This window comes from Staurois parvus, unplaced genomic scaffold (genome assembly GCF_062004578.1).
Source record: "Staurois parvus isolate SC_StPar_1 unplaced genomic scaffold, SC_StPar_1.0 ptg000353l, whole genome shotgun sequence".
NCBI lineage: Eukaryota > Metazoa > Chordata > Amphibia > Anura > Ranidae > Staurois > Staurois parvus.
In genome coordinates, this window is record NW_028318149.1 from 546,419 (window position 1) to 570,785 (window position 24,367).

General features: G+C 42.5%; 1 protein-coding gene across 2 annotated transcripts; it reads left to right on the top strand.

The window, feature by feature from the left end:
• The first annotated feature begins 686 nt into the window (after positions 1-686).
• On the top strand, positions 687-24,026 carry TRA2B (transformer 2 beta homolog). Of its 2 annotated transcripts, none has more exons than XM_089684702.1 (9): positions 687-845; positions 13,985-14,130; positions 14,249-14,420; positions 17,296-17,484; positions 17,763-17,878; positions 20,619-20,708; positions 22,175-22,222; positions 22,751-22,824; positions 23,737-24,026. In XM_089684702.1, the coding sequence occupies exons 1-9, from the start codon at positions 810-812 to the stop codon at positions 23,745-23,747; spliced, it is 882 nt and encodes a 293-aa protein (XP_089540828.1). In that variant the 5' UTR covers positions 687-809; the 3' UTR covers positions 23,748-24,026. The 2 variants fall into 2 exon arrangements, with proteins under 2 accessions (XP_089540828.1, XP_089540829.1); XM_089684703.1 differs by having other exon boundaries at positions 14,249-14,411.
• Positions 24,027-24,367: the final 341 nt, after the last annotated feature.

Sequence of the window (24,367 nt, forward strand, 5' to 3'; positions counted from 1 at the left end):
AGGTGTCTTTTATACACATAACGAGTTGTTGTTAGGAGCACCTTCTTAAATTGACAGGACTAATCTGTGTACCATATGAGCACATAGCTAGTCTGTGGGAGCCAGAATTATTGTTGGTTGGTAGAGGATCAAATACTTATTTTACTCATCGAACTGCAACTCAATTTATAAATTTGTATCATTTTTTGGGGGGGATTTTAGGTTGATATTATGTCTCTATCATTTAAAATTTACCTATGATAAAAATTATAGACCCTTCATTTCTTTGTAAGTGAGCAAACTTACAAAATCTGCAGGGGATCATATAGTTATTTTCCCCACTGTAGGCTCATTTTTTTATGCTTTTTTCCTGCCAGGTGAAAGGTGTTTAACAAAGCCAGGTAAATAACCTGTGAGCATGAGTCCTCACTTGTTTCTTAGCTTGTTGCTCTTCACATCACACATCTAACTTGACTGGCCTGCAGAGTCCTGACCTCAACACAGGCAATATAACATATATAATACTAAAGTAATGAAATGGAGAATGACTGTAAAGCCAGCAGACAGCTGCAGATACAGAGACCATTTCCCGAGCAGTCGGACATGTTCTGCACAATACATGACGATTACACTGACGCCCACATAGGGCTCTTGTAATAAAGGGGTGGAGCTAACAGGGCAGCATTGAACAAGGCAGTCGATAGGCCAGCGGTGAGAAGCTGGGAGGAGTCCAAGGCTTTCCTCAGATTCCCCGCTTATTATCGCGCCGTTCTGAGCAGTCTCGTGTCTTTGGGCTCCGGTTCGCGGCTGGCTGACATCGGACAGCGAAGATGAGCGACAGCGGGGAGCAGAATTATGGCGATCGGGTTAGTAATGATGTGTGTGGACGCTCCTCAGTCCGGGGCTACACGGGTGATGGCATCTCTTTGGTAGGGGGAAATTTCGATGGCGTCTGGCGACATCCTGGTCTGCAGGACGCTGATATCAGTGGGATGGGCGATAAATAGTGAAATCCTGGAGAGGTGATCGTCCGTGTAGCCCCGGGCCTGAGCGCAGACGGTGTGGTGATCCGGGTGTGTGTTGCAGTGGAGGAGGTGTGACGGGGATCCGGGTGGGTTCTGTTGTTTTTGTTCAGGATCCGGGAGGATTGTTTGCTGGGCGGTGTGTTGTGGCGATGGATCCTCACGAGGCCCGGCACAGGCTGTGTGATGTGAGGATCCGGCCGCCATTTTGTGTGCTTAGCCGCCATAAGATGGCTTCTCGGAGTGCCGACATGGCGGGTGTAGAGGGCGGGGAGCCTGCACCGGGATGACGGGGGCCTGGTACGGAACTTCAACCCCTACTGCTACCCTTCACATCGTCAGATTTATTATCAAACACTATTCCTTCATAAACCGCTCTGTCCAGCTTTGTTTCTAGTTTTGTCCAGCGTGGGGAGGACTCTGTTGGAGCTTTTCCAGCAATCTGGGGCTTTGTTGTCAGGGGTACAGGAAGTGAGGGGAATCGCAAGGCTTCCACCAGACAGGAAGTGAGGGGATCTCCAACAACGCAGCGATAAATGTGCTTCTCAGTAGAGGAAGGATTAGAGACGTATCCGCTATGCGGAGAGCTGTTACACCCCGGTCACATCGGGTGTAAGTGGCACCGTGTTGTCCACAATTACAGCAGTCATATCGGTGCGGTTCCGACTTGGCCGGAGCAGCACCGATTTCTAGAGAAGTACATGCACTACTTTTGGTGCGCTTTGCATAGACATCTATCAGATATCCTGCAAATCCCACCTGAAACCGGCATGTCCCCGGACTCTGAAATTGTGCGACTTCACCGTAGGTCACACGATTTCAAAGTTGGGCTTGATATGACCGTAGACTTGGAGAGATTTCCTGTTCCTCTGCCAATGATTCCAGCAGACAGGAAGTGAGGCCTCGTGTACACATGAGCTCCCCTCGACGTTCAGCTCTCCTGGCAGCAGAAAAACCTCAAACGTGACAAAAACGTGGAAATGCTGTACCTTTGCCTGTGTTTAGCACTTGGATGTTTATTCATTTGATTGGCCAGAGTGGTTTCCATTGACATGGATAAACGCCCAAGTGCTAAATGTGGCTAGCGTTTACATGTGTTTTTGCCGCGTTTAGCGGGTTTTTGGCCAAAGTGTTTCTCTCCTGTGCACGATTCTTCATGAGAGGAATTTACACTGCCCCTACACTATGGTGAAAGCCTATGTGGACATGGAGGCTTTTATTTGAACTGAGTTCAGGGACTTTGGCAAAAGCTTGCGTTTAGGAGCAACAGTGTACATGAGGCCTAACCGCTCTCCACATAACTGAGAAATCTTCTCTCCTCCTTCCCCGGCTTTACTCCTCATGCACACTGGATGTTTTTACAGCCGCTGTTTTTGGCTTTTTTTTTTTTCCAGCCAGTAAACCCCCAGCATGTTATTCTGTGTCCATGCATACACAGACTGGAATCAACTTTTTGTGGCTGGGAAAAACCCCCAGGACTAATGGGTTTCTAGAGGAGTTTTTTAGCTGAAAATCACAGTAAAACGCCACAAACTGATGTATTTGGACTTTTTTTTCTTAGCAAAATTATTTTTTTTGTAAAAAAAAAAAAAACACGGCTAAACGCTAATGCAAAAATGCTTTAAAAAAGAGGAAAAGCATGTTTATCTTGGCCTGTCATGTTCACACAATCCCTCATTTTCTGTCTAGCTTACACTGTGGTTGGGGGGAGGCGGTAAATTCACACAGTTAAGGCAAAACTCACCCATCCATCCATGTCTCTTATTCTTTATTTTCCTGAGCAATCACTTTTACCCCCCTCCACTATTTCTGACTGTGGCCATCTTGAGTAAGGGCAGATAATTCATGTAGCAGTCTGTCTTTAGCTCAAGCATGCAGGCGGGAGGACGTGCTTAGTTGAGAAAACCCATTCCCCCTCCTGAAGACTCCTGGGATGTATGACAATATTTGCCTAGGCCTTGAAATCAGGAAGTAACTGAAGAAATATAAAAATATATATATTTTGTTCTATTACTCTGCCAGCTGCAGAAGGATTACACACAGTCTGTGCTGACTGAGCAAATTTCTGCTTTAAGCAGCATTTTTTTTACCACTCCCCTTTAGCTGGTAAGGCAGCACCTTAGTGGAGGGGATGTACATATGCTTCAAGTAGAACTATAGGCAAAACATTTCTTTTCCATTTTGGATACAGTAATGGGGGGATTTTTTCCACCATCCGGTTCCCATTGGAGAGATTTCACCACTTCCTGTTACATAGCCAAAAAGGAATTGAGAGGAAATTCCTGCAACTTAAGGGAATTCCTTGGGGACCCGCATTGTCCCCATTGGAAGATTTCCCTTCTGTTACTTTGCTGGGGACACCCCAAAGTTTGGGGTTTTCTTTTCCTTTTAGCCTGGGTTCACACTGATGCGGTGCTGAATTTGCAGTTTTCTGTGCGAATTCCGCACCACGTCAAAATCGCACCCCGTTCATGCGAATCACTGCAGGTGTGTGTTAACACCCCAAATCGGTCCGTAAACCGCATTGTGCAGAATCAGATCGCATGAGTGTGAATACCCATGCAATCTGATTGGAGCCATACTAAATTGTACCACATGTAATTTGTACAGGAATGCGGTGCGGTTCCTGTGTGTATCACATGTGATGTACCGAACTGCATATATGTGAACCTGGGCTCAATGATAAAGGTAAACAGACAAACTGAGAGGATGAATCTCCCTAATGGGGGCACAGACAACATTAAATACTTAAGTGTAATAATACCTCTCCACTCTAAACAAAACACACAAAGTTTTGCCTTTACCTAAACTTTCAGCCATGGCTTTGCTTCACAGCAGGAATTTTATCCTGCGTTGTGTTCATCCTGCACTGCCATGTGCTAGTCCAGCATTTAGGGGGTTAAATCAAGGGGGTAACACAACTCCGCTCCTGTGAAGGCCAATGTGAACAAAGCTGAGCCTTTAGAAAGTAACACTAGTATAATCTAGCCCTGAGCCTACAGGCACAACCAAGTGCAGGTGCATTTGTCTCATGTTCCCACATGCAGGGCAGTCCATTCCGTGTGAGAAACATGGAACAGACCTTCCTGTCTAACAAACATGCAGCGGATTGAACCGCATGGTGCTGCAGCAGTGTGTTTGACATGCACGTGTGCACATGCGGGGTTGGCATTAACGATATATCTGCTAGAGGGGTGTGTGTATCAGGACAGGCAAGTCTGTCCCCAGCACACGTCAATGTGAACCTGGTAGAACACAGCCTCAGCAGTAAAAACCTGACGGGTTCCACCCCACTCTATCTGAAACTAAGAACAGTTCAGCTGGACATAGGACTCCCCTAATTTCATGCCTAGTCTAAAATGATGTCCCCAGCTCCCCTCAGCCTCTGGGGTCACATCACTCCATCCTGAAAGTTTTGTTACACCATACAGTGTGTATGCCACCGGGGGGGCGGCTACAAGAACAATGAAGAGAGCCGGCCCCCCAGTGATGGAGGACGGTGCAGGATTGCAGCAGACCACACTGGTTTGGCTGGGCACAAGTATGTTATTGAGGATAACCCAGCAGACAAGGTAGCACGGGGCAATGTTTTCTTTTAGGGCTCATTTACATCAGATGCAGTATGAAGACTTGTAAGAACCATGAGGGAATTGTAATGAGCCTGGTTTATACCATCGTGGTGCCTTCACATACATTTAAACACCGTACAGCATGCTGCATTTGTTCACACCAGAACTCACGGCAAATGTATTGAAATCTAGAAATGCGCATGCAGAGGTACACATTGAACTCTGGGGATTGTGGTGTCAATGAGCCCTAATAGACATACATCTGCTGGTAACTCTACTTCTTTCTGGTGGGAAGTATAGCCATGGCTGTCCAAGTCAATAGAACTGGATTCCTGATGCTGTAAGGAGATAAAAACCAAACCTCAAGCAGCACTTTATTCCTCCCATTTTTATAGCAAGAATGAAGTGAAAACACAACTTCCACTTTTGTATTAAAGAAACATTCTGGGGTTAATTTACTAGACCTGGCAAAACAGAATGTGGTGCAGCGTTGCATAGAAACCAATCGGCTTCCAGGTTTTATTGCCAAAGCTTAACTGAAGAGACTCAAGTTAGAAGCTGATTGGTTATCATCCACAGCTGCACCAGATTCTGAATTCTCCAGTTTTAGTAAATTCTGCATCCGATTGTGTGGTAATGAGTGCCCTGCTAAAGGAAGTGTGTATAACAGAACTTTTTTTTTTAATAGGGGTAAGAAAGGGTTAAAATCTGTCAGGCTTTAACATTCTAGAAATTAGGGGGAAAATGCTGAAAAGAACCTGGTAACGTTCATCTTACACTGTTCACACAGGGTGTACCTAACTGTATGCCTGTGGGGGCTGTACTTACCCATATGGGGATGCACAGGGGTTCATACAGTCAATCCAGTTGCTGTCCGTTGGGACACAGTGGCTGCATGGATGTAGTTGCTGCTCTGTGTTGTGTCCAGGTGCGCATGGATATAATGTTGGGAGCAGCTGCTGTCCCAATTGACCGCAATGGGGTGGGATGCACAGAACACCTGTACAGGTAAACACTGGCATGTGGTAATGTATGCCCCTTGTGAATAAGACCTGCTACAGCCAGCTTTGTAAAGCAGTATTTAAAAGACAACCAATACCTTCAGGGAACTTTGCAGTCCCCACCTTTATCCCATGCAGAAATATGATCCTCTCACATCCTCTGCTTCTAGACCAGGGGTCTCCAAACTTTCTAAACAAAGGGTTTACTCCCCAGCTAAACTTTAGGGGGGCTGGACTGTTGCCAGTGGGAGTAGAAAATGTTCTGATGTCAGTGGGAGTAAACCATGCCCATCGTTGGTATTAGAGGGAGGAATGGCGCCCTATCGCTGATGTCTGTGTCAGTATGAGGAATATTGTCCCATCGTTGGTGTCAGTGAGAGAACTAATGCCTCATTGTCGGTGTCAGGAGCTATGCCCCAGTGTTGCTGATAGTGGGAGGGAATAATGACCTAACGGCCAGATAAAATGATGTAGAGGGCTGTATCCGGCCCCCGGGCTGCAAATGCGAGCAGGTAATGTGGGCCACCCTAGGACATGGAGTCCAAGGGCCAGCCAGTTTTCACCAGTGGAGATAGCTTTTACTGCATATTGTCCCCAGATTCACCCTGCTGTAAGGGGCTAGGGCTAACCGTTATATCAGTGGCCAGCCTTCTCCACCCCCCCCCCCCCCCCAGCATGGCAATGAGGGTAATGCCAGGACTTACAATGGTTGGGCTCAGGCAGTTATGGAGGACAGTTTGCAGAGATGCCTTGACTCTGACATGAGGGAGTATTCTGGAAATTATATGTATTGCCTTACCCATGTACACCCTTCTTTGGCTGGTTAGGATTTAATCTGAGCCGTTGCCATTTTTGCTTTGTTACATTGAAAAACCTGCACTGGCCAACATAGACACCTTTTTTCCATCAGTTTTTGAATTGAGACATGTTGCAAATTAACCACTTGCCCTCCAGACGATTTATACCCCGTCCTGACCAGGCCATTTTTTGCAATACGATGCTACATTACTTTAACTGACAATTGCGCGGTCATGCAAAGCTGTACCCAAACAAAATTTGTCCTTTTTTTTTTTTTTTTTTTTTTTTCCCCCCCACAAATGGAGCTTTCTTTCAGTGGTATTTGATTGCCTCTGCATTTTTTAATTTTTAGTGCTATAAACAAAGACCAAAATTTTTTGGGGGGGGGGAAACAATTATATTTTTTGTATAAAACATATCCAGTAAACTTGATCAAATGTTGTCATAAATTTAGGCCAAAATCTGCTCTGCTAAATGTCTTTGCTGAAAAAAAAAATCCCAATACATGTAAATTAATTGGTTTACATGAAATTTAAAGCGTCTACAAATGGAGGTGTGTGTATATACTGGAAATTGTGGAGGGATTTTTTTGTTTGTTTTTATACTAGTAATGACGATCAGCGACTGATTAAACTGCCACTGGGGTCACCGGGGAACTGCCCCAGTGACACTAATACAGTAATCGGTGCTAATAAAAAGCTCTGACACTGTACTAATGACACTGGGCAGGAAGGGGTTAACATCTGGGGCCATCAAAGGGTTAACTGCTGTTTTATGATTTTTTATTTTTTTTTTCCTTCCTTTGTGCTGTGCAATGTAAGCATTCTGCTATGCAGAGCAAAACAAAGCAGCATGCTGGTGCTGACAGACCTCTCCCATCAGTGTTCCTAGGCAGTCATCGGGTAATCTCCGCCTGAGACCTGGTGGTTGTAGCCGCCAATGGCGGTAATATTTTGTATTTCCAATAGTGGAAATATAAAATCACGTGCGTATATATACACATGATTTTGCGCAGCCCTGTAGTAGTAGTTCTGCTATAGGGCGGTCGGGAAGCAGTTAATTTTGAACGGCAATGAAGGGATTTTTAGGGTATGTCGTCCAGCAGTACTGTATGCATTAAAGCTGAGCAGATACAGTAAAATGACGATTTAATGAGTTTTAATGCAATTCGTGTATGTGCCTGCATTTTGGCTTCGGGCCAATTCACATCATTGCATTGATCTGTGTTTTAGAGCAGCTGTAATACGCAGATCAACTGAAGGACATCTGAAAAACAATACTTTCCAATGTCCTACTCACACAATGCTGCACATGTATGTCAGTGCAGGTTAAAACGTGACTGAAATGGATGGAAATGCACATGCTATTCCATCCAGCTTAGGGCAAGTCTGTGTGAATTGGCCCGGCCCGGAGTATCAGCCTTTTGTAATCCCCCTCTACAGAAACACTTGGACTAGGAAAGGGAGGGGCAGGACTGAGACCCAGTCAGGTGTGCTACCTGGAAATGTGTTTGAAAGGAACATGTTGATGGGGGAGGAGTGCAGAGTGATGAGCTCATCTCAGTCTGCTGTTCTTTTACTCTTTATTTGTGGAGCTGGTGCTAGAGAGGACACCACTGCATTTCTTAAAGTACATCTAAACCTAATCATTAAAGTAAAACTAAAGGCAACTCCTTTTCACTTTGTATATAGCAAGCATAACCCCTGTCATTTTTGCTTTTGTTTTACCATTTGCCCCATTGGGAAGATTTCTCTTCACTTCTGTCTCATAGCCAAAACAGGAAGTGGGAGGGAATCCTGGGGTGTCACCTGGGTCATCAGAACTATTATACAGGACTTGTATAGCGCTTTACATTAGGAGGGAGACAGTACAGTAACAATACAGTTCAATACGAGGGATTAGAGGGCCCTGCTCCTTGGAGCTTACAATCTAGGAGGGAAGGGATAGTTCTCCCATTGAAAAATTTCCCCTCCACTTCTGTGCTGGTGTCACCCCAACATGTGGGATTTTCTTTTACTTTTACTTTGGATAATGGTAAACAGGACAAATAGAGAGGGCAAGTCTCCCTAACAAGCACAGACCGCATTCAAACCTGACAAGAGTCCCAATCAATCTCCACCCTATCCAAAACTTGGAACTGAAGTTTTTAGCCTTTAGTGACACTTGACGACAATAAAAAGATGGGTTCCAGCCCTTTTACTGACTATCCAGAAAAAAAAGTTTTGGAGATGCGCCTCAATAAGCGAACGATGGTGGAAATGCAAGATTTCAAGAGCCTAGAGGTTCCTTTATTTGTAAAATTACACCCCTACAGGAGTACTGCACTATCCTAGAATAGTAATTGTTTTAAGGGTCTGTAATTTGCTAAGTATTGAAAGCAGAACAAGGCACACCGCTTCAGATCCTGTCACAAAATACAGAAGCCACTTCATTTTTCCCAAGTTCTAGGTCTTTTATCAATAAAATTAGTACCAGAGCTGAATATGAGGTTGTGTGGCTGATTTGATGTCATTAGTCGGCTGCGGGCAGAAGGAAGTTCACCTTTGCACAAAAATAATAAATACACGTTTTGTTTTTTTTACATGCAAAAAAAGTGCATTTATTATTTTTGGCTGTAGGAGCCTATAAAAACATTGCACCGGCGATCAGCAGATCGCTGGTACCAGGCAGTTCTCCTGCAGACCTGTAAGTATACCTACTGCCTGTACGGGGTGTGCGAGCGAGCAGATATACTGACCGGAAGATTCTCCAGCGCTGTGGTAGTTCATTGAGAACTACACGCCAACAGCTGCTAATACTGTCAGGACATGTAGTTCAATCATTCACAGAACACTGAATGGATGACAAAGCTGTATAGGCAGAGCCCAGCACAGCTGCACTGTTTTCAACTATGACCGCTAGTACGGGGAACATCTCCCCAAAGGTCAACTTATCCTTTTTAAAGTGTTATTAAACCCAAAATCCAAAAAATGTCATATATTGCACTGATCATTGTAAACACCCCTGTGGGTGGTGAATGGTTTGGCCACTAATGTAGCTGTGACATCTAAGAACTGGTAAGCTGCAATATATTTCATTTTGGGTTTATTACCACTTTAAGGTGCAGTGTAGCACAACTGATACATCATGGCTATTCATTGCTTCTAAATATCTCTGGGGACAGTTTTGTTTTTCTCCCCCAACAGTGCGACTTTTCTGATAGCAAAGAGCATGCTATGTACAATGACTACTTGCAGTGTGATAAGGGCGGGTTTTTTTTTTTTTTTTTTTTTTTCCAAAATTGACTTCCTCAGTGAAAAATGAATAAGGCGGAAAAAGAAGCTGAAAAAAAATGAGTGTGCAATAAGACATAATGTGACATATTTGAGTGTTGAGTGTAACCTGCTGTATGGCGTTCTGTGGAGTCTGTAGTGCTGAGTGAGGAAAGCAGCGCATGTAATTCTTCCTTCTGGTCACATGGCACCTGGTTTTCTCCTTCCCTACCTCTCTGTACAATATCTTCCCCTGCCAGTGAAGTACATCTTAGTAAACTGGCCAGTGCTATTCTCTTGAATGGCTGCTGTGCGAAGTGGAGAAAGTCCTCTCCTTGTTGCAGCTATATAAAAAAGGAGATAATCCCTATTGCTTCTAGCTATCATGAATCTGTTAATACAACTGAAAAACTGCACATGCACCAGGATTTCCATGATTCTGAGGCCAATATCTCAGTCAATGAATAGATGCTGACCCTGATGTGGGCTTTATAGAGTTAAAGGGGAAGTGGGATGGCAAAAAACAAATGTACGTACTGGCCTATATGGCTGATACTGCAGGTGACCCCAGCTGACTCTAAGGTGGCTCCTGCTGGCATGACCGCTGATTGCTCAGTTCTCAGTCTTCACTGAGCACAGTTTGGTTACTGTCAGTCTCTGGCTCTCTGCTCTGGTCCTTTAGCACTCGCTGGAACGCCGGACTGTGGAGTGGGCGTTAACAGCTGGCTGGCGCAGGCTCTCAGTGGGGTTCTCAGAGACTGAGCTAGCTGCTGGTCAGGCATCTGGATGAATCCCAACATTGTTGACTGGATCCCTGCAGAGCCTGTACTGTGATGTAAAGCCCACTGTTAACTAAACTAAGTGTACTCCTGATACCTAGAACAGAAGTATGACAAAAAAAAATGTTTTGACTATAGTTCTCTTGTAAACACAAACCCAATTGGTGGGGCTGGGGCAATTCATTAAATAGATTGTTGTGAAAGGGCCCTTATGCATAGTTTGTTCTAGCCTGCTCTATGCATTTAGTGCTTGGACCCTCTAAATAGCTGTGGGGGATGATCTGATGGAGGTGCTCGAGGTACAGTTTTTAGGTGGACGGCGGGGTAAGATGTCGGGTACAAGACTGGAATGGTAGTGTGGGGCGATTTGTAAAAAAGAGGTTCCTTCAATGTTACTCGTGGGGGGGGGGGGGGGGGAGTCCTTTCTTTCCCCCCCCTCCCCATCCCATTAAGGGTGCATTCACACTTGACTAATTTCTAACGCTTACCAAATGCCCCCATAGCATTTGACAGGTATTTGCGGAGCGTTAAAACCACTTCCCAAACGCCCTCTGTTCATTTTTTTTAGGTGTTTGATAGGCGTTAAAACTGCTCCACAAATGCCTACCAGCATCCCCATAGACTTGAATGGCAGGCTTCAAGGCGTCAATTTTGCTGCAACGCTAACACTTCAGTGTGAACAGCACTGTGTGCTGCCCTGTGTAGAATTCCTGACTGAGCGTTCCAGTAAATGTGTCTGACTATTCTATTAGCACATTATGTAACAGGGAGTATTCACACTTGATGATTTATTTTCATGCACCTTTGCATGTAGTTAAAAGAAAACCCACATCTGTATTGCTAGGTTAGTCATTGTTGAGCTAAGGTGACTTTTAGCAAGTAACTGGACATTCTTTCAGCAAGCTCTGTCAAGAAAGGCATGCTGTTCACCACACCCAGAGCATGGTTTAAGACCACAGAGGCCCTGTCATTAAATCATTATATTCTAACAACAATCTTCCTATAACCGATCAGGCATTGCTTTATATGCATGTTATGTACCTGTAAATGATTCCCCCCCCCCCCCCCCCCCCCCCCCCCTTACATGAAGAGGAGAGAGGTATGATGTGCGAGGCACTAGAGAACACTGACTGTGCTAGGGAGATGACTTCCTGGAATGATTGAATTCCCTCCCCTCAAACAAATTTCAGTCATGTTGTGAGTTGATAAAACCGTGAGCATCTAAACTGCTTGAGGGTTTTTTGTGTTTTTGGTTTTTTAATGCCTGCATTTTAAGTTGGTGACAGGGTTTCCAGGTCTGACCAGTTTAAAACTACGTGTACCTCAGCAAAAAAAAAAAAAAACGCTTAGAGGGCTATTATGAAGCATCCAACAAACACCTATTTATGCTACTGGCTTCTCAGCAATTGTATGAAAGTGGCAGGCATGAAAAGGCTCCTTCAGCTTCTCGAACTATTAAAGCTACACTCCAGGAAAACCACAAAATATAGCTGAAATTCATATGAGGATTTTTTTCCCTGCTGAAATGGGCACAGTTGGGTCCGGGACTTCAGCAATACAGCCTGGTCTGGGACCCTTCTCAGCACACAGCATAATATAATAACGTTTCAATGCACAGGATAAAAGAAAAGGGACAATTACATGAATGCTTGTCTAAAGAACATTTTAGATTTGATTTGAATGAGTTTAGAGAACATGACCCTCTCTGTAATTTGGAAGTGAATTCCAGAGTTTTGAAGCAAGGTTCCGTCTCCCATCCAGTGTAGGTGAGTAGGAGGAACACACAAGACCAGAATTTGAGGAGCGGAAGTTGCAATGGGGGGGAGTAAGTTAAAGTTCAGAGAGGATAATGGGGTGCCAAGCCATGAAGAGCCTTATAGGTGAGCAAGAGAATGTTAGTCTATGTAAAACCTGGCAGGTAGCCAGTGCAAGGACTCCAGGATAAGGGTGACATCACTTGTACCAAACATAGTGAGGATTCTGGCTGCAGAATTTGTACATGCTGAAGTCAATTAATGGTGGATTTAGGTACACCAGCGAGTAGAGCATTTATGGTAATCGTCAGGGGGAGTACAATAGTATAGGTCAGCTTTTTGACTACAGTGTATGATAGCATAGGATGTAGCAGAGCAATGTTTCTCCAATGACAAAAAGATGTTCTGACAACATTTTGTACATGTGGATCAAAGGTTAAGCTAGCATCAAATATTACCTAGATTTTTCAATTTAGACTGCAGCTCAGGTACAGTGCCATCTATAGATAGGCTGTCCTAATAGTAGAACCCAGTTTGGCACTTAAATGATGAAATGCAGCAGTGGACCAAGGTGGTCTAAGGGGCTATTCATACCAGGTGTTGATGCTCCGATGTCATTTACTTCAAATGGCACCCCAACACACCTTGTTGTGCAGCAGTATGGTAATCTCTTAGAGACTCCCAACAGATTTCTCCCTGACACTTTAGTTCGGCTTTGGCAGTTGGCATAACAAAGTTGTCTGATACAGTCTCCGGAACTGAAAATTGAGTACTTTTATGGGGGGAACCAGATACGACTTCCTTGGTATGGCCTTATTGATTGGCCCAAGCAACTGCAAGGTAATCTCCTAATTGAAATTTGTTGAGATATAAAGCCTAGTGGTCTGTTTTAACCCAACAGTGCCCATTCATAACTGAAATATCAGTGAGCCTTTTTTGGGGGGGGAGGGAGGGGAGTGATCTTATAGTTTTGTGAAATACCCATTTTGGAAGTTGTAATTAGGAGTTGCTGGCATACAGCATTTTATACATACATATGTAATGTATGTAAGTAGGCACTCAAGCCTGCCAAAATGATTTTTTTTCCCCATGCAGGTTCCCATTATGAAAAGTGTACTTTTTTTTTTGTGTTTTTTGATTGGAGTTAAAATTCTCAAATATATCTAGTTATTAGATAAAGAATTAACATTACAATTCACACTGTCTAAATATGAAAACAATCAACTGATTTGACATTCAGGTATATTTTCTTTCTTTCGTGTTTTAACACTGTCAGAGTTTTAAACCTGAAGAATTTAAACTCCATCCTGTTCTTTTTCTGTTAAGGTTAAAATTGAAGAAGGAAAATACAGAAGTCGTCATTTGACACGTTTTTTAAATGAGAATTATTTGAAGCTCAGAAATAAGTGAAGCTGAATTTGAAAAAAACTATGCATGCTAATTGTCAGAGCTGAAGTCCTACTTGTAGAATATTGAGAAATATGTATGAAGTGGGGAAGATGAAAAGAAGTCAGAATTTGAATGACTGAAGAATGAAGAAAGAAATAAAAAATGAAGTTAAGATAAGAAGTAAACTGGAGTCATAATTCTCTACGCTAAGTAATTACTAGTCTGTTTCTGTGTCCCTGTACATTTTTTCAGAATAAATGCATGCATTATCTGTTTAAGAATGCATACAGGGTAAACAAAGGGGAAATTATGTAAATTTAGACACAAAGACATCTTTTATAGACTATTTAAAAGCGGAGTATTTCAACCTCCAGAAACATTTTAGATCTATATTAAAACTGTTTTAGGGATTTGTAGTAAAAATGTATCTGTTTGCGTTCAGGAGTCACGATCTGCTTCAAGGAGCGGCAGTGCTCGTCGATCAGGCAAATCTACAAGCCATTCCCCGAATCGTTCTCCTGCACGATCAAGGTCTAAAGAAGGATCCAGACATTCAAGATCAAAGTCAAGATCTAGGTCTGAGTCAAGGTACACATTTATGGACTCTCTTGATTTTAAGAAGTAAAGAAAAATGGGTTCTTGATCAATGGTAGTGTGTTTGGATCAGTCACTTTTTTTTTTTTTTTTTTTTTCTTTCTCCCTGTAGATCTAGGTCAAGAAGAAGTTCTCGGCGTCACTACACAAGATCTCGTACTCGTTCAAGGTCTCACAGAAGGTCTAGAAGCCGCTCTTATAGTAGAGACTACCGAAGACGTCACAGCCACAGTCGTTCTCCCATGTCAAATCGAAGACGGCATATAGGGAGTAGAGTAAGTTCGGTATGCTCTTGAATAACCACTTTTCACTACAATACACAAAAATGTTATGTTATGTTATGTGAAATGTTTTGGGGTAGAAATATAGGAGTTGCCACTATGGGGTTACATTTATTTTTATGGTGCAACTTTGGTGCTATAATTTTAACCTTGCTTTGTTTCTTAGTGAGCCACTAACCGGGAACAAATGCTTGGCAGAGAGAGTCCTAGATCACCCAGCACATCACCTGGGGCAAGTGATTTTACTTGCATAGTAAGGCTAGGTTAGAGTTCAAGCCTAGCAGCTTGCTCCTTTTACAATAGACCTGGACTCTGTCAAAATTTGCTGCTGCTGTATGTTCGGTCCAGGTACACCACTGCCCTCCAATAATGCACCTTCTATGTCTTGGTGTGCTATTTTGTTAGACATTGTAAATCGCTGTCCAAAGGCTGGTTTAAAACCATCAGATCAGGTTGTGAGAGTGGCTCTGACAAGAATTCTCTTAACTAAAGTAGGGTGTTACAAAATTCAGGAGCCCATATTTGATGTTTCAGGAGCAAAAAATCCAATGAGTGCCAAACAAATGGAAAGAGTCTAAAAGCTTTTAATGTGGTATGCTGTTGGTGTTCCCCCTCCTCCCAATAAGACTGCTCAAAACAGCCAATGAGCTTTGAGAGCTCAAATGTTCTCCCCCTCTTTAGAGCCTAAGTGTGATGGAGCGTTTGGAATGGTCTAAAGTGGCACGGTTGCCAAGGTTTAATTGTATGCGACAAAGTCGCGTGATAAAGCGCATCTATGCTGGTCTTTTGATCACCTTGTAGCCCTCCAATCTCCATCACAGTCAAGCCCTGAAGGGGGGATCTTTGAGCCTTCAAAATACATTGGCTGTTCTGTGGTGTGTTTAAAGTGTTTTGGATGCTCGGAATTTCTGTTTTGTTGCTCATTGGTTTTTATGCACCTTCAAATGTGTGGATTGTCATAACTTAATGCATGTTAAATGCAACAAACCGCTCTTGTGTGACGTATATTCTCCCTTTTAAATTAGTCCTTAACAGGAATGCTCTTCATGTGCCTTCAAACCTATAGCTGTGTGAGATTACAGGGCACCCTATGTCTGTAGCTGCTAGTTTTAGTGAGGTTTTTGGTGATGTACTACTGTTCTAATCCATTGTTCTTGCTGGAGAGACAGCTGCAGTGCAATGATCTCAATATTTCTTTGTTTTAATTCCCCCCCCCAATTCACGGATTGTATGGGGAGCCAGCTCTGCTATGAGGAAGCAAAGCCCCCTGCCTCTGCCAAGATGGCCACATCCCCACAGCGATACAGGCACAGTAGAGACCTGTTGATAGGCTTTGGGATGTAAATGCCAGCAGCGTGTTTTTGACATCAGTATGAGATGTTTCTGAGATCATCCAGAATTGATTTTAGTTGACCTCCTTCTGCCATGCATTTGACCTAATTCAAGCAGGTTTTGCATTCTCAGTAGAGACAGTGTAGCCTTTCCAGGCTAGCATTACCAGTGTGTTGCTTTCATTGGTTGTACTGGGATGATGCCTGCTACATCTCAGTATTGTTTTATTTTTGAGGGGGGGTTGGCTGGTGAAACACATGCAATCCGCCATTGGATTGCATTTACAAGCAGCCGCCTTCCCGGGCTTTCCCACCTCACTGGGGAACCCAGGACTGCAGCTGGCCACAGTCCTCTCTATGGTCTTAAGAAACCACAGGCAATGAGTAGTTTGTCGCTTACTTTTTTCAAACCCGTAATGGTTGGTTTAAAACTGTATCAGATCCTACCAATCATGATATCCAAAGTTTTTAAGGGCAGATCTGTTGCTGCCTATTGGTACGTAAAAGGCAGTATCGCCACAAACGTCAGATTGAGAGCAGTAATTCTAGCACCTAACCTGTATAAATCTGAATTGGCAACCTGGTAAAGGTTTTTAGATCATTGCTTACAGGTAGTAAAATGTATATGTCGTCGTTGCACAGGCGTGACATGTTTGGCATCTATTTAATCGCGTAACATCTTTTCATATGTTGGCAAACCATTGAGTATTTTTGTGGGGTGTTTTTTCTTTTGTGCATTGAAGTCAGTTTGTTTTTTTCCAAAAATTTGTGTTTGAAAACCCACTGCGCAAATACCGTGTGACATTCAAAAACAAAAAAGAGAAAACCATTTATTCTCTAGGGCATTTGCTTTAAAAAAACATAACGGGGGGTGGGTTAAGTAATTTTCTAGCAAAAAAACACTAGCTTTTTAAATGTAAACTATCAGGAAAGGTGTCTTTAGGATGTTAAATAGAAATTTTTTTGGGGGTGGGGGGGTGTTTCACAATGTTATAGCTTATACGGTGAAGATCACTTTATAAGCAATAGCTTTTAGTTGTCATGAATGGGTTTCCCATTCATGAATGGCCTTCTTTAGATTGTGGTCTATGATTGGCTAAGGTAAGCGCATGGTACAAGGTCGCCAAGTGCCATATGCTTGCCGTGGGCCAATCGCAGATCAGTAAGAAAGCGGTTCATGAATGGAAAGCCATTCATGACGTGTTTACTTTGCTATCATGTGATCACTATGACCAATTTATAGCAATCACGATACCTATTTACCGGTAACAGTAATCTGCTGTGTCTGGTGGACATAGCGGTCACAGGAGGGGGAACGCTCCTAAACTGCAGCAGGCTCAATCATGTATGAATATATACTTAACTGATCCTGCCTGTGCTGCCCTGCCGCAGTAAATGTTCTATGGCGGGGCCGCGAATGGTTAAAAACGGTGGCTCCTATATTTCTTTCCTGACAGATTATTGTTTGTCTTTTTGTCTGTGTTTGAATTTAATTGTATTTGGTGAAAGAGGAGCAGTGCTAAGATGTGAATGCTTTCCCACTGCAGGCAAATCCTGATCCCAACTGCTGTTTGGGTGTGTTTGGTCTAAGTCTCTACACCACGGAGCGAGATCTAAGAGAAGTATTTTCAAAGTATGGTCCAATAGCCGATGTATCTATTGTGTATGATCAGCAGTCTCGACGTTCCAGAGGATTCTCATTTGTCTACTTTGAAAATGTTGAAGACGCTAAGGAGGTGAGTAATCTGTTTACTGCATGCTGCTTGAATCTGGCAGTTCTGGTCTGTAAAGTGCCTGTTAGTTTACAAAATGTTTGGTTTCTACAACTGTGTCAATTCCTGCAGTTTTTGGAAGTACTGCTTATCTGGAGCTGCCCACTTACAAAGCAGTTATTAAATTCATTCTGTGTGGTGTTTTTTACTTGGGCACATCATTTTCTTCAATTTGATGTTAGGAAGTAGTAATACACACATTTGCTTTTCTAAATGAAATAATCATGTGGTAAATCTTTTAGGCAAAGGAACGTGCAAACGGAATGGAACTTGATGGAAGACGCATACGTGTAGATTTCTCAATTACAAAAAGGCCTCACACCCCTACACCAGGAATATACATGGGAAGGCCAACCTAGTGAGTACCTATCCTCTTCTAGTCTGTCAAATAATGCAGGGTTTTCTCCATCTATCCTAATGGAAATGTTCACCTGTGGGTTTGGAAACTGGTTTTATAACGAACATGTTAACCTTTTTCTGTGCAATGGTTTTGCACATAGCAGCCCCAAACCTTTTCTAGGGCCCCTTGCTGTTGCTGTGTGCTGATCCTCCTCCTCTGTGAGTGGGCACTTGTGCGTTCCTGAGCCAGCCTACGTGTGTCCATTCACTGACTGCAGCAGGAGCCTAGGTCTCCTGCTGCCTGCAAAGCCTCTGCTGCTGGGGTACTAAATTTAAAATTTCACGGGGGTCCAGTCATTAAAAAAAATGTTTCCAGCGGAGGTCCGAGTGTCATGTTGGTGCTGTGATTCGGATCCTTCACATCACGGCCTCCTGTGCACATCACAGTTCCTCCTCCCATCCCCTCCGTTTACATCAGACCGTCCCATCATAGATTCTGTCCATGACAGACTCCCCCCTCCCTCCTGATTGCTTAGCCCACCCCAGTGCCTAGCAACCAGTCACTCGCTTCCTAACATGAAAAGTCCTGCCGTGCTTCCTGGCTTGTGTGAATAGGGTAGGACAGTGTGGAGAGGGGGGGAGTGCTGTAATGTTATGAAAGGGACAGACCTGATGCTCAAATGTTGGGCCCTTCCTTGATAGCAGCGGAAGGCGGGCAAGTTGGAGGACATTCGGGCAACTGTTTTGGTGAGGCTGCGGTACGGAAAGGAATATTTCTTGGTCCAGATCTGGACTGCAGTCCTCCATTTTTAGTGATGCCTGCTCTACTGAGACCAGGAAGAGCTTCAGCAGGAAGGCACAGTGCTGGATCTACCTCTTTTAAGGCAAGAATCAAGTGTTTTTGTAATGCAGATAAAGTAATCGCACACCCCCACCCCCATCAACTGACCCCCAGGATGTGACCTGTGAAATGTCCATAGAAACCACAATAACTTAGCATGGGTACCAACCTATTTCCACTCTACAATAACAAAATTGTTGGAAGTTTATTATCTCTTATGGTTATTCAGGTCTGTGCATCAGACCATTTCATTGTTACATTTTACTTGCGATCAGGCAATCGATGACCTTCAGCTAATTTCACTTCAAACTTTAGGAATCTTTCCTGCCAGTTCCAACTTTTCTGGTTCATAATGCTAAAGGAAATCTAGAGGCTAACATTGCTGGAAGTTGGTTGTCATTGCTGACCTCTTTATGGATACGTTTCCTTGCTGAAATGCTGATCTACTAATATCCCTACTTCCAGTGAGTCACTGACCTGCATCAAGTGTGCAGCAGTTACATCACAACTCCTAATCTTCACACTTGTTCTAATTTTCTTTGTGATAAACCTAAAGGATAAGTTCACCTTTTTAACAAAAAATAAATGCACTTTTTTTTTCCTTTTGGCAGATTAAAAAAATGTGCATTTTACTATTTTGTTTGTTTGGTGCAATCCTTCAGAGGCTCCAGAAACAAACAATTATCAGATCGCTGGTGCCATGCAGGTCTTCTGCAGACCTCTCCATGTATCCACAACTCCATGGTAGTTGATTGAGAACTACAAGATCCCCTGAAAGGGGGCCAGTCTGTGTGTAACATTTACACCCTGAATATGAGTGTAACATGTTATGAAAGGTGATTTCAATTCCACTTGGGTAATATTGGTCAAAGTAGTAGTTTCAGTTTACTGGGGCATACTGTATTCCCTGTCAGTGCAGTCTTGTGCCACAGCTCATAAACTCACCCCTTTTGATTCCCCCCCCCCCCCCCCCCCCCCATTGCTGCATTGTAAAAGACCAGAGGGAGTGCATCACATTCCCTAACCTGTCAAGTATTAACCCCTTTCTGCTGACCGTACGCAAACATGCGGCCCCACTAGACTGGGCTTTTTTCTATGTGGCCACTAATTTGCATACCTGTCTTTGTGCTGGGAGTGTCGCACGGGTGCATTTAGATTTGTTTTACACTTAGGCACAAAGTGGTTAAATGTTCCTTGTCGCTTTAAGCATTTGCAAAGAGTATATACAGTATGCATATTGTGCATGCTGTAATGTGTATTTCATAGTTATGTTTTGAACAAGATGGTGCAAGACATCTGAATTTTTTTTCCTTCCCATTCAGTCTTTGGTATTGCAGGCCATAGACGGGTCGAAAACCGGCAGTTTAAAAAAACAAATCGGTCGTTCAATAGGCTGACGTTACCACCAACGTTTAAAAAAAATCGGCTGATTTTTGTCCCGTCTACGGCAGGCATTTAATTACTTCTGTCTCTTGCAGAGAGCTCCTCTATTATTTGACATGAAAAAGTATTGCGGTTGCAACAATGTATCCATTTTGGATACAGCTGGTTTTATTTGGATACAAATAGATACATTGTTGCAACTGCAATACTTTTTCATGTCAAATATAATGGATTGGAATTCTTTAATTTTTCTTGCAGCAGATTTTTTTTTTATCGATAAAACTATCGGCCGATTTGCCCATCATTGCTGAAAGACAAAGCATAGTCAAACACGCTATACACTTGTATTCAATCAGTGCAAGCAGACTGGTAGGCTTATTTTATGAGGAAGTGTGATGAGCAAATTTAGGATTGCGTGTGTGTAATATATGTTTTAAATTTGTACACACTACCAACAATCGGTGTCTTTCTCCCCCCCCCCCCCCCCCCCCATCTATACATTCCATTTAAACATGTCTTTGTTCACGTCACCTAGTGGAAGCTCGCGTCGCAGAGATTATTATGATCGAGGATATGACAGAGGGGGTTATGACGACAGAGACTACTACAGCAGATCATCTTACAGGTTAGTATTGTTAATTACAGTTGTAAAATATTCTCTGGTCTTTAACACCCCATTTATTTATTGCATAATGTACAGTATGTAAGTATGCATATTTCTTACTGAAGGGGCTGATTTGGAAGGTGACAGTTGCTGTAGTAGTTACCTCTACCACAATCTTCACCCTTCTGCATAATGACTGCAGGGGATTGCTTGCTCGCCACTGACACCATTCAGAAAACCTTGTATTGTAACTATGCAATAAAGATCATGCCTAGACTTTACCTTTTATGTAGATGCAATTTAAAGTGTTTTGTCATAAGTTATTTACTTACAAATCAGTTTGCTGACAGTTGGCCAAAAATAGCTGTAAACCTTAGGTAATGGCAATCACATTAATTGTGTAAGGTTAATTCCATCCTTTGGACATCTTACTAGGTCATATATACATATAGTGATTCATTATCAAAGAACAATTTTGCCGCTATTAAATTTAGGGTTGTCAGAACGCCTGATCTCTGTACTGTTTCAAGTTACAGATATTCAGGCAGTCCAGAAAGTTCATTAACCTCTTGCCTACCGGGTACTTGTACCCCCTTAATGCACAGGTCAGCTTTCAGCGCTGTAGCACTTTGACAGTTGCATGGTCATGCAACACTGTACCCTTATGAAATTTGTATAGCGCTTTTTTTTTTTTTTTTTTTTCCCCCTCACAACCAGAACTTTATTTTGGTGGTATGTAATCGCCGCTGGGTGATTTTTTTTATCTTTTGCGCTATAAACAAAATTAAAATTTGAAGAAAAATTTATTTTGATTCTATTATAAAATTTTGCAAACTGGTAATGTTTTCTCCACTGATGTGCGATTATGTGGTGGGTGGTACTGCTAGGTACTGATCATCAGTACCCTGATTATTAGTGCCGATCTGTTCTGACAATTGCTGGTTATCAGCAGGAAAGTGCAGCTGATAACAAGCAGCTGTATTTACCCAGTGATTTGCCGTGTCATTGGACACAGCTGATCACGTGGTAAAAGGTTGCTGTGATTGGATTTTTACCACAGCACTTGATCAGCTGTTTCTGTAAAACAGTGATCACGGAGATCGCCAGGTGTACGCCACTGGGGAGAGCGTGGGAGGGCACGTTCTGAGGGGACATATGACTCCCTCCCAGAACTGGACAACCACGCTGTAGCAGTCGCTCAGCTATAGCGCGGTTGCCAAGTGGTTAATGGGAGCCCATGAATTTCAGCAGTGCCCTTAGTGCCGCATCACATGTTAAAAGGAAACCTAGCATTTTGTTCAAGTGATATTTGACAGTCCATATTATTGCAGTATTTCAAGCAAACCTGTACTTTGCATATATGGGACAAAAAGTTGGGTTTTCTGCAAAAGGGGACCTATAAGTGACTTTCCCTGTGCGTAATAAATATATATAATCTCTCTATATCCATATCATTTTTTTTTTTCTACTGTGTTTTTGTATTTCAGAGGTGGCGGAGGGTGGCGTGGTGGACAGGACCGAGACCAGTTTTCTAGGTAATCCGATCAAATCTTTTCCTCCTGCCCATTTGGAATATTTAATTAGAACAGTCTTGCATAGAGATCTCTGCTAAGGAAGAAAATAGAGAATCATTCAATCAGTGCCACTGGATATGTGCTGGCTGAGGTTATATTCAGTACTTAACATTTAGATTGTGACCACCTTTAATGTTTAAAGTTTGCGGTTTGCAATTTAGTCAATATCTCACCTTTTCAATGGAGGCTAACCTAACAGTGCTGTTTATCTAAAGATTAACTGATGACAGAAGCTTTTGTCAAAAGGTTTATTGACACAAGAATGCAGATAACTACACAGGTTGCATTGATTGTCATTCTGGTCAATTCAAATGGAGAATTTCAAACTGCATGATTCAACACGATCACTCTTATTTAGAGTTAATTTTAGTCCATGCATTCTGTCTGCACTACAAAATGTGTGACCATGGAACATAAAGTATTTGAAACATAAAGTCGTTTTTGTAATGTGTATTTCTATGATTTTATTTTTTATTTATTTTTTTTTAGGAGGCGATCCCCCTCACCATACTACAGCCGCGGTGGATATAGATCTCGATCCAGATCACGTTCTTACTCTCCACGTAAGTTTTGTAGGTTTACTTTGTTTTGAGGCAGGATTTTGTTTGGCACATGCCTAATTCAAGACTGTATATTGGGTTTGGACTAATGCCTATTGCCATTCAACTGTCAAATGCCTGAGACTCTAATGTATAGCAAATGTTTTGCAATTGACAGTTTTGACGACCTCAGGCACAGAGGGGATTGAATTTGATGATGAATATATACCTGTGATTTCAAAAGTATTGTCACCTCATGCCAGGGGTGAGCAATTAAATGAAAAGTAGGGCGAAAGCTCTTTTGGCCCTACTTCTCCTGGGGGTCACACCTGTTACACATTTTCATCTGACAGCAGGATAGAGTCACTTAGCCAATCCAGGCACTGGAGAGATTCCAACTTTTAAGTTGGAATCTACCCAGATTCATGATCGGTGAGCTGCTGAGAGCTTGAGCCGTTTCTTCCAGTCCTTGCAGCTGTCCACATAGACATCCATCAGTGTGCCTCTCTGAGCCTGTCTGCTTCCTCAGTGAAGATGGATGTGGCCCTGGGGCCTCAATATGCCCAGGTCTGCCTTAGGCATTTTTTAGGCCAGGTAAAGTTCACTTCAGCTGTTCATCTCTTTAAGTCCCCATTTTTCACTTGGCCATTAAATTGCACACTAGACACAATTGTGTGTCCTGCAAGCAACATAGACACACATGCACCATAATGGAGCACACAAATAGGTATTTTGATACAACGGGCACTGGGTGGGAGGAGAGGGGTTGGCTTGTAGGGTACTAATGCTTACCTCCCCAAATCTTTATTAAAAAATCCTATTTGTGTATAAAAGAGGTCTTATTTGCTGATCTTTTCCTAATGACTTTGTATAATTTCTAGGGATGGTGAATGCATTAAACAAAAATTTTTTTTTTTTTTTTTTTTTTTTCTTTAGGGCGATACTGAAAGCTGAAAAGATTCAACCATCTGAAAAATGAAGCAAACAATGTTTTTGTGCATACAGTAATGCTTACAAGTGATGTATATGATAAACAGCTTTTTGTGACAAAGTTCTGGTAGTTATGTTTAAATTTTTTTTTTTTTTTTTTTTTATTTTCCTGCTCATGTAGACCAACCCGTGATTTAGATTTTGCAGAGGTTTTGCATGTATTTTTTAAATGGTTTGACTTGTGATTACCAATTTTCCTCAAACTACTTTTTAAAAATAAATGTCTTTCAAAAGTATATATATTTTTTTTTTCTTTATGATCCACTTCACCTTATATATTTGTTTATATTTTTGTTCAATAGTTGTGCTCATCACTTTATGGCATTCATAAATAAGGGTGATAAATTCTGTGTGGGCAGAGAGTATTTAATAAGCCTTGGTACCTTCCTAGTCTTTACTTTTTTGTGTTCTCATTCACATAATTTGTAAATAGGGCAACTCCTGTTTCCAAATATGTGCCTAGACTTGCAGGATATGTTGCTTTTTAACATGTTCACTTGGATGTCAAACAACTGCAACTTTTTTTGGACATTGAGGTGAAAGATAAAATTGGTTTGTTTTAGTATGGGTAGTGCAA

Bases quoted from the DNA above. Each gene is read 5' to 3' on its own strand.
- TRA2B (XM_089684702.1), top strand. From the start codon at position 810: ATGAGCGACAGCGGGGAGCAGAATTATGGCGATCGG. The intron at 14,131-14,248 runs GTACACATTTAT...TTCTCCCTGTAG, and splicing joins AGATCTAGGTCTGAGTCAAG to ATCTAGGTCAAGAAGAAGTT. The intron at 14,421-17,295 runs GTATGCTCTTGA...TTCCCACTGCAG, and splicing joins TAGGGAGTAGAGTAAGTTCG to GCAAATCCTGATCCCAACTG.